General features: G+C 41.7%; 1 protein-coding gene across 1 annotated transcript in view; it reads left to right on the top strand.

The window, feature by feature from the left end:
- The first annotated feature begins 996 nt into the window (after positions 1-996).
- The window catches only part of samd12 (sterile alpha motif domain containing 12), a 117,508-nt gene continuing 102,060 nt past the window's right edge, over positions 997-16,444 (top strand). The window contains exon 1 of the mRNA XM_048595644.1: positions 997-1,133. Coding sequence (XP_048451601.1) covers positions 1,121-1,133 — 13 coding nt within the window. The 5' untranslated portion in view covers positions 997-1,120. The remainder of the gene's footprint in view (positions 1,134-16,444) is intronic.

The raw sequence follows: 16,444 nt of genomic DNA on the forward strand, positions 1-16,444 counted from the left end.
TGCCAGACCTGCTGAGCTTTTCCAGCAACTTCTGTTTTTGCTCCTGATTTACAGCATTCGCAGTTCTTTCAGCTTTTATGACCACCTTCCTGTCAAGTATGACTCTAACCACCAAAAGAGTTTGCCCCCTGATACCCATTGATTCCAGTTTTGCTAGGGTTCCTTGATGCCACACTGGGTCAAATGCAGCCTTGATATCAAGAGCTGTCACTCTCACCTCCCCTCTGGAATTCAGCTCTTTTGTCCATGTTTGAACCAAGGCTGTAAATGAGGGTCAGGAGCCGATTGGCCCTGACGGAACCCAAACCGGGCACCAGTGAGCGGGTTATTGCAAAGCAGTAAGCTCAAAACTTGATCATCACATGGCTTTCAAATGACAATTACCATGAAATAAGTTACGTAATTTACTCGGCTCCTCTCCCTCTCCGTGGGTAAAGATGCAAGTACTTCCAATGCCAAGAAATTTATTCTAAAATAATTTCAGAGTGAAATAAAATTAAAATTTAATAAGTAAGAAATAATTGTGAAGAACTGAACCCTGATCAAGGAGTTTCGTTTTTTTTTGCTTCAAAATGATTCGATTCACTTTAAATTTTGAAAAAAAAATGGTCTTTTATCTGCCGCTCTCTGTAAATCGGTCACGTCATTGCTCGCAATAGAAAATGCTTAAGATGACTACACAGTAATTGGTTGCTTGATTTTTCAATGACATTACAGCTTTGCTGTGCCACCCTCTAGCCTTAGCAACCTGCTACATTTCAAAGCACATTGGGAATTAGAGTTCATCTCCATAACATCCAAATCAGCGCTGGAGCAGCGCTGTGAAGGACTTTGTCACTCTCCAGGGGCTTCTGCGTTGTTGCTTCTGCTGTTTGCATTGTGAAGGGTGGGATGCGCTCGCTGCTGTTCCCTTCCACCTCAGTCAGTGACTGGGAAATGCTGGAGGGAGACTACAAATCCCAGGCTCCAGAGGCACATGCGCCGTGCTGCCCTGTGCAGGTCGGAGCGGAGCGACAGTAGCGGTGGAGAGAATTCTGTATGGGGGAAGAGTTCCTCAGCTCAGGACATGACTGGAGGCACACTAAATGGATACTGTTGGGATTAAATAGCCGCTGATATAATGGCAGTGGAAGGTGAGGTTGTTCGGTTATTTTGTTTTATTGAAAAGCAGGATTAATTGACTTCCTTTTAGCTAAAGCAGGGAAAGACAACTCCAGCTGATGAACCCGCTGACTGGAGCTAGCTTTCTGTGTGTCTCTGCTCGCCTCTCATTCAGATTTAATGGCACGTTTGCTGCATGCTCCAGGAGAGATGTCAGCGTGAGCTTTAATGTTGCTCTGTGTTTGGAGCACCAGCAAGCTAAAGATGGAATTATTTTCCTTCAAAGAGCAAAGTCAGCTATTCGAAAATTTATGGCAGTGTTGTTAAACTCTGGGTTGTAAACGTGTTCGTCCAGTCCAGGTAGTTAGCATAGGGCAGAATTGTATCTTTGGCGCTGCGATGTTTCTTCAACCTTCATTGACAATGCTTGGCAAATCTTTTATGGTGGGGATTGTCGATGTTGTACATTATTTACGTGCTTTGTGAAATGACCTTGCTGCCAGTGTTTGTTTATAAATAAAACCAGGTTTGCTAAATATTTTAAAGGGGATAGCGACCCTTTTAATGCAGTGGAAAGTCATTGAAAGACCAAAAGGGATGTGTTAGCTACCTATTTATTTCAGTTCATTACCACTTTTGAATCCCCTCTTTTTAACTGTTAAAATTGTGAGGATCTTCTGTTTGAACATAAGTGGTATACCTAGAAGACCTTAACCTGTTTATGTGCAGCAATTTGCTGCAACCTGTTATGTCTTTTAAAGTTTAAAAAAAGGTTAAATTATCGACTTTTTTTTTGTAATGTCTTTTATCAGTCTACTGAATCAAGTATATCTTCTCCCCATTCTAACATTGCACCTCCTGTGAGGTGGGCTCAGTCTGTGCCCTGACACGGCTCTGTTCTTTTAGGGGAACAGAACTCAAAAGCTGAGAAAATTGTATAGATTCTTGATTAGACCAAAAATCATTGAGGACTGTGCAGATGAGGCAATCTGCAGTTTGTGGGGTAGGGGGAAAGCAAATATCTACTAGCTGGGCACTGATCCTGTTAAAACTGGTAGTGCTTATTTCCTGAATTGGGTGACCCTGGATTGGCATTCTGCTGCCCTCTACTCTAAACAATATAATCAAAAATCTGTGGACTTAAGTGTTCTAGCTAGCACTGCCACCAACACACACACATCACTTAACACTAATGTCTTTGAGTTGGAAATATGTGGATCCCAGATTGTAGCCTAAATCTAAGATATACTCTTATGTAATACTTGGGAAACACTATTTTATACGTGCCATCTGTTGTTTAAGTTTTTAAATTGTTTCTCTAATGGATGATAAAGATTCCACGTCACTGTTTAAGGAATAGAAAGTTTTGTGTTCTGCACCACATTCCTTCTCTTTGTTTATCTAAGGCAGATAGGCCATTCATCTTGCTTTTATGATATCTAAATCATGATTAGATTTTCTATGTAAGCCATTCCATTTTCACTTTTTAAAAATTTATTCTTGGCATGTTGGTGATGTGACAAAGCAACATCTAAAGTAAGATAGGAATAGAAGGTGGATGTGATCCATTTCATTAAACCACTGAAGTCTCTGATGCTCCCATAATAGTTTTACATACAGAATTGAGGAAATGAGCAATATTGACATCTGGAAAGTGTCTCTTATGGGGACACTATCACCTCCAGCTTTCCTGCTGCTGTTCCTGGTGATAAGTAGTCACAGTGGAGGGCACAGCTGGAATAACCTTGTTGAGTCACTGCTTTGCATTCTGTGACAATTATAGTGTAGGGGTGGTGTAGGGGTGAGTATTGGATTCAATAGTCATTGGTAGTTCAAGTGAGTAGCTCTCTTTTGGGTGGTATTTAGTTTCATGATGTTGCCGCAGGATGTAAATATTCAGTCACGTGCTTGACTTAATCCTTATAGATGCAGGAATGTTTGAAGCAATAACGCCCTAAAGCCAACTATTGAATTTCACGTGCAATTATATTTTAAATTAAACCTTATTCTGAAAATGTAAAGCTGATATGTACATGTAATGCTATTTTGACCAAACTCTTTTTTTCCCCTTTCTTTCTCTGCATTTTCTCCCTGTTATGTGGGGTCACCTTCATACGATCATCTTCATATCAACAATCATTCTTTTGGATTTTACTGGGTGGCTTTCCAGCTAGCTGTCCTCCTGCCTCAAAATCTCCCATTTATCTAGCTAAGGACTGGAACCAATGCACACAGACTTGCCCTCACTAAAGACAAGGTCTTTTGTAGCCTCTTTCTGAAGTTGGATTTGAACCTCTGGCCACTCTGGCACCCTGTTTAGGAAGTAAAGTCACTAAAACCAGACATGGTAATCTTGCTATTATGTGCAAAATAGTAAACTAATTTATGAGTAAGTTTTAAAGATTGATCTGTCTGATTTTATTGAATGTGTTAGATATTAAAAGTCTTTAGATACTTTCTGGTTGTAGGTCGGGTACTAGGAGAAAATAAGTGAAGAAGGAACTTTCTAGACTGAGTCTCATATACATTTAATTTTTTGACACTTTTTTTTCCATCGAGATCATTTTTGCACTTAGTGCCATTTTGCACTTGGAGACTGTAGAACTGCTGGTAGGGGTTTTTCGTGTTTTTTTTTTCAAAATTCTTGTACATTGTTTCTGGTTCTGCTTTTTTTTAAACAGTAAGAAACTAGCTGAAATTTATGATGAGCAATTCTACTGGACTGACCTTTACAAAGTGTATCAACTGACCTGCCATTTTAAGTCTATAACATTGAACCAGTATGCTGTGAAAATTGTATTTTTGATGCTCAAAATATTGATTGGGAAAGCTTTCCAGTATTTAAACTAGTGCTTTACAAACGTTTTCTCATTGTGACTGTGTGGTGAGGCTTAAAAATTGTTCCAACCTCTCCAGTGAGACTCGAGAGAGCTGGGGTAGATAGAGAGGGAAGTTAAATGCAGAGCGGTAGGGTGGAAGGCGGGGATGTGGTAAGGGATAGATATCAAGAGTGGAAATGGGATGGGGCGGAGACTAGAGAGTTGGTGTGGCACAGAGAGTGGAGGGAAGCTAGGCAGAGTAGCAAATGAGGAGGGGACAGCGTCAGTGAGGGGACAGTAGGGAACTCCAAAAACTGGTACCTATTACAGTAGAAGAGCAGCTGTTGAAACTTGGTCAAAATTCCAAGGGAGCCATTGCTGAATCTAAGCTCCTGATCCCAAAATTTCAGTTCATAGCTGGAGTCCTGATACCCAATTTTGGAAGCCCTAATTAAAACAGACCCACTAAGCCTACAAGGCGCAAAAATATGTCTGAAAATTGTTTGCGTTTTTAACAAGTATCTTGCCTCCATAACTTTATACTTTCTATTCTATCAATTCGCTCTGAAGTAAAGTGGGATTATGTGCTGAGGGGATGTAAAGTCTTTTAATCTTGTACACACATCAGGATACATTCTTAAATTACTGCCATTCTACTCAGAATGAGAGAATTGTTCTGATCCCAGCTGATGGTAATACTGGACTAGTCAGGTTCCGAAGTGAAATCTGGCTTGATAGCCCGTAAGTTTTATTTTTGCAGTTTGGTCACTCTGGCAGTCAGGCACTGAATACAGGATTACAAGATACAGGAGCAGAATTAGGCCACTCAGCCCATTGAGTCTGCTCTGCCATTCAGTCATGGCTGACATGTTTCTCAAGCTCTAATCTCCTGCCTTCTCACCATAACCTTTTGATCCACTTACCAAGCAAAAACCTATATGGCTCTGTCTTAAATACACTTAGTGACTTGGCCTTCACAGCCCTCTGTGAGTTCCATAGATTAACCACCCTCTGGCTGATGAAATTTCTCCTCATCTCAGTTTGAAAGGGCCGTCTCTTCACTCTGAGGCTGTGCCTTCAGGTCCTGGTCTCTCTTACTAATGGAAACATCTTCTCCACATCCACTTTATCCAGGTCTTTCAGTATTCTGTAAGTTTCCATCAGATACCCCCTTCGCCCTTCTAAAGAAGCTGCAATCTACTTTTACAAAAGAGTATCAAAGTTTATTCCATATGTGTGAAAAGTCACATACTATTATGCACTATTAAAAAAACTATGTGAAACTGCCTTATTACAAATATCAGAAATAAAGATTTGCCCTACTTGCCTTCAACAACAACCTTAAGGTACTCAAACCTCAGTGAAGGGTCATCTTAGTTTTACTTTCAAGTTTCTCGTCCTGTAGCATGGCTGTACTTGGATTCCTTCTGGATAATGTCTGCATTCACTTGATGCTCTCTTCTTTAATTAGTATCTATTCACAAGATCCTTAAACTGACAACACAGCTCACTTACTTTTTAACATGCATCCTTAAATGTCTCTTCAGCCTTTGTTGCTGGAGCTTTCTCTTACTGATATTATAAACGTCTAGGCCTGCATTTCTCCTGCTACCCTTACAGGCCATTTCTCCATGAATGACTTGCTTCTATATGAAATAAACCAGCATACTTATTGCCCTTCTGGATGGTTCTGTCTTTCAAACCAAACTGGTTTCTGATTCCATCTCCCTCTGCCATAGGATACCTTATTGCTAGGAAATAGCCTCAATTTCTTTTCTCCTAATCTTTCTTTATCTAAAGCACTGAACTGTTCAACTTGAGGGTTTTTTTTAAAGCATGACTTTAAATGAATTTAAACAAATTTCCAGGCAATCCCTGCTCATGCATTCACTGAGTGTGTCTTCTTTAACGTACATAATACAGAAATACAAATCAAACCTAAGGATAATAATGGTTCTTTTCATTTTAGATCCCAAGTTTCCAAGTAATAAGAACATATCTTGAATTTTTATCATAGACCTATCCTAGCTAGGTTTGTAACTGCTTTCTTGCTTTGAAAACCATCTCCTGTAGAGTGGAATTGCCTTTTTTGTACAAAATATTTTTGAAATTATGCTGGTATGATTACAGGTCAAGTTTCTGCTAAGAGTACTTTTTATGATCACAAATGTAAAATCCTGAACCTGCAGAATAGAAATTGTAACAAAAACAGAAATTGCTGGTGAAACTCAGCATGTTCTGAGGAAGCGCCACTGGACTCAGTATTAACTCTGGTTTCTTCCCACAGATGCTGCTAGACCTGCTAACTTTCACTAGCAATTCCTGTTTTGTTTCAGACCTTCAGCCTTGGTAGTTCTTTGTTTTATAGAAACTGTTACTTTGTCTACTTTACAAAGTATCCCTTGACGTAATGAAAGGTGGTATAGTTCTATAAATATAGCTGAAAATTGGTTTATCACAATATATTTTTAATGTGTTCTGTCCACTGCTTGTAACTTGATTTACAACTTCTGACAATGACTTTAAGAAACTGTCTTGAACAGTTTAAAAGCATTAACCAGTTTTTTTTAAAAATAAGGTACGTTTTATGAAAGGACACTTTAAGTGGGCCTACTAGCATTAAATTTCACAATTTCAGCCTGGAATTGTGGGCAAGGCTGATCTGAATCTTAAAGATGCATAAAAAAAAGTCACAAAAAACACAGCGTAACTCTAGTTGCATTCAAAACTTGCTGATCTTTTGCACTGATTTTCCATAAATTATTAGTGTAAACAAGTATCAATGCTTCTGTTTAATATCAGCTTAACATTCTTTTCCATCTTTGTCTTCCTCCTTCCCACACCCTCTAATCCACTTGCCTAACACCTGAGGTAAATTGATCATCTTTGTATGCCTGCAGGTGATCTGAGTGTTATGACACAACTGATTTATGTTCATTCCCAAATAATAGGGTTCAGAAAAGCTTTACAAGGATGTTGGCAAGTTTGGAGGGTTTTAGCTACAGGGAGAGGCTGAATAGGCTGGGGCTTTTTTCCCTGGAGCATCAGAGGCTGAGGGGTGACCTTTAAAGAAGTTTGTAAAATCATGAGGGGCATCAATAGGGTGAATAGTCGAAGGTTTTTCTTTCCCACGGTAGGGGAGTTTAAAACTGGACAGCATAGGTTTAAGGTGAGCTGGGAAAGATTTAAAAGAGACCTGAGAGGCAACTTTTTCACGCAGAGGGTGCTGTGTATATGAAGTGAGCTGCCAGCGAAAGTAGTGAAGACTGGTACAATTACAACATCTAAAAGGCATCTGGATGGTTATATGAATAGGAAGGGTATCGAGCGATGTGGGCCAAATGATGGTGAATGGGACTTGATTAATTTAGGATATCTGGTTGGCATGGACAAGTTGACTGAAGTGTTTCCATGCTGTAGATTTATATGACTCACCCCCAGGGTTCTTATAGTGTAATGGTAGTGTCACTGCCTGTGAGCCAGGTGGCCAGAGTTCAAATCCCACATTCCAAGGTGTGTAATAATGTCTTTGAACAGATTAATTAGAAAATATTTATCCCTCTCCAACCAGACTTAAAGGAAATAGTCTAGGAATGTCATTGAATGTCACCTTTGCCCCCACATGCCCACTAAAACAGAATTTAAAAATCCTGCTACCTTGGATGAGCCAGCATTGTCCTTTGTAAGAAATTGAACTCCTTTGCAGCTAATTATATGGCACTTTGTCGAAGGGTCATACATAATTAATTACAGTGCGATCAAGCATTTGACAAAGTTTCTTCAAAGTTAAAAGTCAATTTCTTGAAGTTGTCTAATGTGATTTAAATTCCTTCTTCAAAAACTTGTGGCTTGGAACCTCTGTTGCAAAACCATTCTTGCTTTTCAAGTTAAGGAAACAATTTATCGAGGAGGTTCGGAAAGCTAAGTAGATAGGAATGAGGAAGGCTGTTCTACTTGTCTTGCTACAAATTTTTTTTTAGAAAGAAGCTACATATCTCAATCTTATCATCTGGCTTTGTATTTTTTTAGCCTTCATGACAGACTCATAGATCTGTTTTCAAGTATTAATCATGTTCTGTAAAGTCCTTTCACATCGCTGCTGTATTTAATCTGGTTTCAACTTATGCTGCTTATTCTATTGTACTTTAACTTAAGATACTGTTCAAGAGTTGCCTTTTTCTACATGATCTTAAGGTTTGATTTGATTTATTTTAGTCACATGTACCTAAGTACAGTGAAAAACTTTGTTTTGCATAGCAAACAAGGACGTACAGAGCTAGACATACAAGGTTACAGCTGCACAGGAGGTGTGCAAAGATAGATCAACATTAGTAGTCTGCTGTCATATTTGTCCTGCCTTGATTGCCTGTCCTTTCTCTATGGTTTAGCTGAAAAATGCAAGTTTCCCCAATGTTTCCGAATGATTCAGTTCGAAACTAGGAATTTTATTGTTCCTTTCTGCAATATCATTAGGCCTTCCTTAATAAACTCTTTTTGTCGAAAGCTAAATGCATAAAACCGTATGGTTTAATGAGAGCGTTGTATAGTTTAATAATGATTTGTCCTGTTTTTCCAACATTTCTATTTGCTTTGCTGTTTGCAGCTACATAATAATTGGACGAGCTGAGTACCATTTATTTACCTGCTTCAAAGCTAGCAGCTAGTGTTTTAGGTTGGAATTATGTGTCTTAAAATGGATTCTGGATTTTTTTTATTGGAGGTATATAGGCTTCAATGGCTGGGTCAGGATTTTTGCCTATACCTGTTTGCTCCAGAGAAAGTGGTGGTGAGCTACCTATTTTAACCTTTGCAATCCACATGCTGTGGGTAGACCCCACAATGGTGTTAGTGAGGGAGTTGCATGATTTTGACCAGTGACGTGGATGGAATGGTAACGTATTTCCAAGTTAGGAAGGTGGATAACTTGCAGGTGGTGGAGTTCGCATTTATCTCCTCCTCTAGATGGAAGTGATCGTGGGTCTGGATGGTACTGTCTAAGGAGTTTTGATAAATTTCTGCAGTGCATTTTGTAGATGGTACACGCTGCTGATATTGTGCATTAGTGGTGGAAGGATTGAATCTTTGTGAATGGGGTGCTGAATATTTTTGAGACAGTGGTAGATTATTGTTACTTTAGTCAACCTGTTCAGACATGTTACCTCCAGGCTAGGTGGGACTTGAACCCAGACCTTCTCACCCAAGATAGGGACGCTACCATTGTACCACAAAACTCTGGGTAGATATATTCTTGATAAACAATGGGGTAGAAAGTTATTCAGAAGTAGAACTATGAGCAGTAATCAAATCAGCCATGAACCTACTGAATGACAGAACAGGCTAGACTGGTTGAGTGGCCTACTTTTTCTCCTAGTTCAGATGTTGAAACTCACTTTACAAGTTGGAATTTATGGTGTGCTGTATAAAATGCCATTAGTGAGTATCACAGTGGAGTGAGATGATGAGAGGGGTGTATGGTCTTCATCTTTATTTCCTATATGTTTCTCTTTCTTTTCTCTCTCTCTTCCAATGTTGTTCACTCCCTTCCTTCTCAGACAATGGACCTGTGCAGATAGAGGGTGTGTTTTAGTTGAGTAATTCAGGAACTTCTATCCATCTGTTCTAAACCTCCGTGTGGAAACTGGAAACCAAACAACATTGGATTGCAAACTTAATTTCACAAAAACATAAAGAATCTGAGTGTATTATTGTTGTACCGTAGTGAGAGCAAGGTGGGATACAACCTTCAATTCATTTGAAACGCACACTAATTGAAATTGCCTTGGGTTTGTGGAGACTTTTAAGTGTTGTGTATCTGCATTTACCCAGTTGTAATTGTAAAGAAGTTAAGTATTCCCATAAAATCCTGTTTTTAGTTTCACAGAAATTTTTTTGTAATTGGTAATCCACATTTTGAAGAGAAAGAGCTGTGGGATATTGTCAAGACAGTGGGGCAAATTCTCTCTTCTCAAAATTCTTATGAGGGTAGATCTTTCTAATGTGGCACCGAAAATGATTTACAGCCCGAACAAGTAATGTCACTTTTTGGGATTTTCAACGCTGCTCAGTTTAGGATAGCTTAACTTTTGTAACCATTAATAAAATCAATTATATTGTAAGAAAGCTATTTTCAGGGTGATGAAAGCAACAAATTCTGAAGATCACAGTGAGCCAGGCAGCATCCGTAGAGAGAGAGCAAGTTAATGTTTTGAGTCTAGATGACTCTTCATCAGAGCTGATATGGTGTGGAGGGATTAATATGAAAATGTAATTTGATGACTCGTACATTATAAATGTAATTTTAGTTTTGGGATCAATATTTTTCAATCAGGTAACTGAACCTATGAAGTTCAAAAGTTGCTGGACTGAACAGGGTATATATATAATAATGTCCTTCCAAATGTACTTTGAAGGTCAGAGTTAGAAGCATGAAAGTCATCCAATTGCAGGTGGACCCAACTGCAGCTGGGAGCCAAAGACCAGCAAGCTTGAGAAGGATTTCCCTATCATGTGAAATTTAAATTATTCATGTCGGTTCCAGATTAAAGAGGGGTTCAAAAACCAGGGTTAAACAAGTGACTGTGTATTTTACAAGTCAGTTTTTGTTTTGCAACTACAAGTTAATTAGTTTAAATATTCCAGATACTTTGTTACCATGCAGGTAAGTGGAATACAAGTTGGATTTTCTGAAAAAAATTTTGTGATTCTGGACTGCACCATTTTTTTTAGAAGGCGTTGAAATAGGTGTTTCTAGGCCTAGAAGCAGCATTGAGAATCTATAAAGCAGTTGCAGAACAGAAGCAAAGGGCTATCAGAAATCAATGCTATTTGAGGGGACATAGATATGGGGTACTTGGGTAGAAACCTACAGATGGAGTACAATATGGCAATATTCATTTTGAGCAGAAGAAAAAGAGCAGAATATTTTTTTAATGGGAGTCACTAGGAAATGCTGAGCCAGAGACACCCGGATTTCTTTACACATCTCCACCTCCTCCAGAGGTCCCCAGTGTCACAGATGCCGGTCTTCAGCCAGTTTGATTCATTCCACATGATACCAAGAAATGATTGGAGACACTGGATATAGCAAAGGCTGTGGACCCTGTCAACATTACAGCAATAGTACCGAAGACATGTGCTCCAGGACTTGCTACACGCATAGCCAAACTGTTCCAGCACAGCCACGATACTGACATCTATATGACAATGTTTCCCAGGTATGTCCTATACAAAAAGAGCAGGACATAGCCAACCCTGCCAATTACCGCCCCATCAGTCTAGTCAATCATCAGTAAAGTGATGGAAGGTGTCATCAACAGTGCTTTCAAGCAGCACCTACTCAGCAATAACCTCCTCAGTGACGCCCAGTTTGGGTTCCGTCAGGGCCACTCAGCTCCTAACCTCATTACAGCCTTGGTTCAAACATGGACAAAAGAGCTGAATTCCAGAGGTGAGGGGAGAGTAACAGCCCTTGACATCAAGGCAGCATTTGACCGAGTGTGGCATCAAAGATCCCTACCAAAGCAGGAGTCATTGGGAATTGGGGCAAACTCTCTGCTAAATAAAAACCAAAAGAACCGCAGATGCTGTAAATCAGAAACAAAAACAGAAATTGCTGGAAAAGCTCAGCAGGTCTAGCAGTATCTGTGGAGAGAAATCAGAGTTAATGGAACAGTTCTGAGGAAGTGTCACTCAACCCGAAACATTAACTCTGATTTCTCTCCACAGATGCTGCCAGACCTGCTGAGCTTTTCCAGCAAACGCTTTGCTGGTTGAAATCATACCTGGCACATAGAAAGATGGGTTTAGTTGTTTTGATGTCAGTCCTGTCTGCTCCAGAACGTCTCTGCAGGAGTTCCTCAGGATGGAGTCTGAGGCCCAACCATCTTCAGCTACTTCGTCAATGACCTTCACTTCATAAGGTCAGAAGTGGGAATGTTTGCTGATTGCACAATGTTCCGCACCATTTATGTCTCCTCAGGAACTGAAGCAGACCATGTCCAAATGCAGCAAGACCTGAACAATATCTAGGCCAAGTAAGACTTGTGCCACACAAATGTCGGGTAATGGCCATCTCCAACAAGAGACAATCTAATCATTGCCCTTCACATTCAATGGTATCACCATCAGTGAACACACCCCTCCTCCCAACTGTTAACATCCTGGGGATTATTGTTGACCAAAACTCAACCTGAGTCGGCATTTAAAAATGTAGTGACTATAAGAGCAGGTCAGAGATTAAGAATACTGCATGATGTGGAGGTGCCGGTGTTGGACTATAGTGGACAAAGTCAGAAGTCACACGGCACCATTTTATAATCCAACAGGTTTATTTAAAATAACAGGTGAAGTGCTGCAACCTTGAAACTAGGATACACTTCAAAAGATATACAACACCAACACACCTGGATGTCCCTTCGTATCAGGCAGCATTAGCCTGTGTGAGAACCTCTATTGTTATGTCGAGGGCATCTTGAAACCCATCGTACAAGGAACGCTTAGCTTCTGTTGTGATACTATGGACTTCTTACATAAACTCAGCACCCAAGGATCAGTTGAACCAGGAAGATTCCTTGTCACAATGGATGTTTCGACAGTCTATACCAGCATCCCCCACGATGAAGGCATCACTGCAACAGCCTCAGTACTCAACAACAATTGCTAATTTCCAGATGCCATCCGACAACTCATCCGCTTCATCCTTGAGTACGTCTTCACTTTCCACAACCAGCTCTTCATCCAGACACCCAGAAACTCCATGAGGACCAACGTTGCACCCCAACACACCAGCATTTTCATGCACAAGTTCAAACAAGACTTCTTCGCCCCACAGGACCTCCAACCAATGCTACACACCAGATATATCAACATCTTCTTCCTTTTGGGCTCACTGCGAAGAATCACTGAAACGACTAATTGATAATATCAACAAGTTTCATCCAACCATGGACTACTCTTCAGAATCAGTGTCATCCTTGGACACACGCATCTCCATCAAGGACGGACACTTCAGTAAATCACTCGACCGCAAGCCCGTGGATAACCTCACGATACTACATTTCTCCAGCTTCCATCCTAAACACATTTAAAGAAACCATCTCCTACGGACAAGCCCTGCATATACACAGGATCTGATCAGATGAGGAGGAACATGATGGACACCTACAGACGCTGAAAGACACCCCCATAAGAATGGGACGTGATGCTCAACTCATCAATCGCCAGTTTTGATGTGCCAGAGCGAAAAACTGCAATGACCTTCTCAGAAGACAGACGCGGGACACGACCAACAGAGTACCCTTCGTTGTCCAGTACTTCCCTGGAGCAGAGAAACCATACCGTGTCCTTCACACTTCACCTGATGCAGCAGCAGTGCTCCAAAAGCTTGTGATTTTAAATAAACCTATTGGACTGTAACCTGGTATTGTGAGACTTCTGACTAGGAATATTGCAGCAAGTAACTTGCCTGTCTCCCCCAAAGCCTGTCTGCCATCTTCAAGGCACAAGTCAGGAGTGTGATAGTATACTCCCCTACTTGCATGGATGAGTGCAGCTCCAACAACGCTCAAGCAGTTTCATAACATTCAGGACAAAGCTGCCTGCTCGATTGGCACCACATCCACAAACATTTACAACATTAACTTCATCAATTTCGCCTCCAATTTCCACCCTGCCCTCACCTTCACCTGGTCTATCTCTGACTCCTTCCTTCCCTTCCTCGACGTTTCTGTTTCCATTTCTGGGGATAGACTGGCCACTAATATCCATTACAAACCCACCAACTCCCACAGCTGCCTGGACTAGACATCCTCACACCCCACTTCCTGTAAAGACTCCATCCCATTCTCTCAGTTCCTCTGTCTCCGTCGCATATGTTCAGATGAGGCCAACTTCGACAAGGGAGCCTCCGAAATGTCCACATTCTTCCTCAACCGAGGATTCCCCAGCTCCGTTGTTGACAGGGCCCTCATTCGGGTCCGACCCATCTCCCGCACTTCTGCCCTCACCCCTTCTCTTCCCTCCCGCAATAGCGATAGGGTTCCCTTTATCCTCACCTACCATCCCTCCAGCATCCACATCCAGAAGATCATCAGACGCCATTTCCGCCACCTCCAGCAAGATGCCACCACCAGACACATATTCCCCTCCCCTCCCTTGTCCGCCTTCTGCAGGTCCCGTTCCCTCCGGGACACCCTGGTCCACACATCCTTCACCCACAACACCTCCCCACGGCCCTACGGCACCTTCCCCTGTAACCGGCGAAGGTGCAACACCTGCCCATTTACCTCCTCCCTCCCCACTATCCAAGGGCCCAAACATACCTTCCAGGTGAAGCAACACTTCACCTGCACTTCCAAGAATCTAGTCTACTGCATTTGCTGCTCACAATGTGGTCTCCTCTACATTGGGGAAACGAAGTGTAGACTTGGCGACCGCTTCGCAGAACATCTACGTCCTGCTCGCAGAAAAGACCCTGAACTACCTGTTGCCTGCCACTTTAACGCACCACCCTGCTCCCTGGCCAACGTCTCTGTCTACGGCTTGCTGCAGTGTTCCAGTGAAGCCCAACGCAAGCTGGAGGAACAACACCTCATTTTCCGCTTGGGGACCCTACAGCCCTCCAGACTCAATATTGAGTTCAATAATTTTAGGGCATAAACTCTCCCATGTCCCAGCCCCCCACCCCACACACCAGGCCTTGTTACCACATAGCCTGCCATTACACACCCTCTGTTGTTAGTCACTAACAGTCCCCATTAACAACTATTCACCCTCCCAGCCTGAACGTTAGCAACTCCTTTGTCTGTCTAGCTGTCTTTCTCTCTCTTTGGGCTCTATCCTATCGTTTACTCCCTACCCCACCTACCTCCCTATTTTCTGCATATAAACTGACTCAGAGAGTAGTAAGGGCGTGGGATGCCCTGCCTGCAAAAATAGTAGACTCGCCCACTTTAAGGGCAGTTAAGTGGTCATTGGATAAACATATGGATGATAATGGAATAGTTTAGGTTAGATGGACTTCAGATTGGTTTTCACAGGTCGGCGCAACATCGAGGGCCGAAGGGCCTGTACTGCGCTGTAATGTTCTATGTTCTATGTTTTCCCAGCCACCATCAGTTCTGAGGAAGGGTCACCGGACCCGAAACGTTAACTCTGTTTTCTCCTCCACAGATGCTGCCAGACCTGCTGAGCTTTTCCAGCAACTTTGTTTTTGCACAAACATTTACTCCCTCCACCACCAATGCTCAGTAGCAGGAGAGTGTGCCGCTTACAAGGTGCATTTCAAGAATTTACCAAAGATCCTTGGATAGTACCTTCCAAACCCACAACCACTTCCATCTAGAAGCACGTGGATAGAAGATACATAGGAACACTACCTCCAGTACGGTGCACCACTGTGCCACTCCTCATCCTGACTTGGGAAAATTATCACCACTCCTTCAGTGTTGGATCAAAATGTTAGGATTACCTCCTGACAGCATTGTGGGTCTGCCTACAGCACATGGACTGCAGTGGTTCAAGACGACAGCTCTTCACCACCTTCTCAAGGGCAACTAGTGACTGGTCATCAATGCTGGCTAGCAAGTGATAGCCATATCCCATAAATGAATAAAAGCATAAGTGATAAAGTTAGTGTATAGCTACCATAAGTCAGAAAGCAAATAGTATTGTTATAATCCCAGATGATGTAAGCTCTGGACAAGACTAAATCTGGAGTACTATTTGCGGTTCTTCCCTTGCTATAGGGAAGGACATAACTGAATTTTGAGGAAATACAATAAAAATTCCTTAGGCTAGTTCTTGAGATTTGTTCTGTGATAAGATATTGAGTTAACTAAGCCTATATTCTTAGAAATTGAGGAGAATGAAATGTGATTATATTGAGACATGGAATTCTTAAGAGGTTGATCGTGATTGGGTAGAGGTTGAGGAATCCAGAACATGGAGGGCGCAATCTCAGAATAAGGGGTCTGTGATTTATGACTGAGATGAGTTCTTTCTTCACTCGAGTATTGTAAATCTTTGGGATTCTCTATTCCCGAGTGCTGTGGATGCTGTATTCATATTCGGCCATAGAACCCGTGAAATGCAGAAAAAGGACATTCAGCCCATCCCGACCTTTGAAAGAGCATCCAACTCAGACCCAGTCCCCTCCCATATCCCCTAACCCCACATTTCCCATGGCTAATCCAAATAGACCACACAGTCATAAACACTACGGACAATTTTAGTACAGTGAATTTACCTAACCTGCACACCTTTGAACTGTGGGAGGAAACCCACACAGACACAGGGAGAACTTGCAAACTCCACACGTCCCATGGTGGAATCAATCCAGGATCCCTGGTGCTGTGAGTCAACCACTTGACCCACTGTGCTGCTCTTGTCAAGAAAGAGATCACTTAATTGTTTTAGTATTTAAGTGTATGCATCTGAAGGGGTAGGTGAAGTCGAGGCAGTATATTACTGTGATCTTGATGGGCCACTAAAGGTTAAGTTATCCTTGGTACTTTTGTCTTTATGCA

Source organism: Rhincodon typus, chromosome 4 (genome assembly GCF_021869965.1).
Source record: "Rhincodon typus isolate 14 chromosome 4, sRhiTyp1.1, whole genome shotgun sequence".
Lineage (NCBI taxonomy): Eukaryota > Metazoa > Chordata > Chondrichthyes > Orectolobiformes > Rhincodontidae > Rhincodon > Rhincodon typus.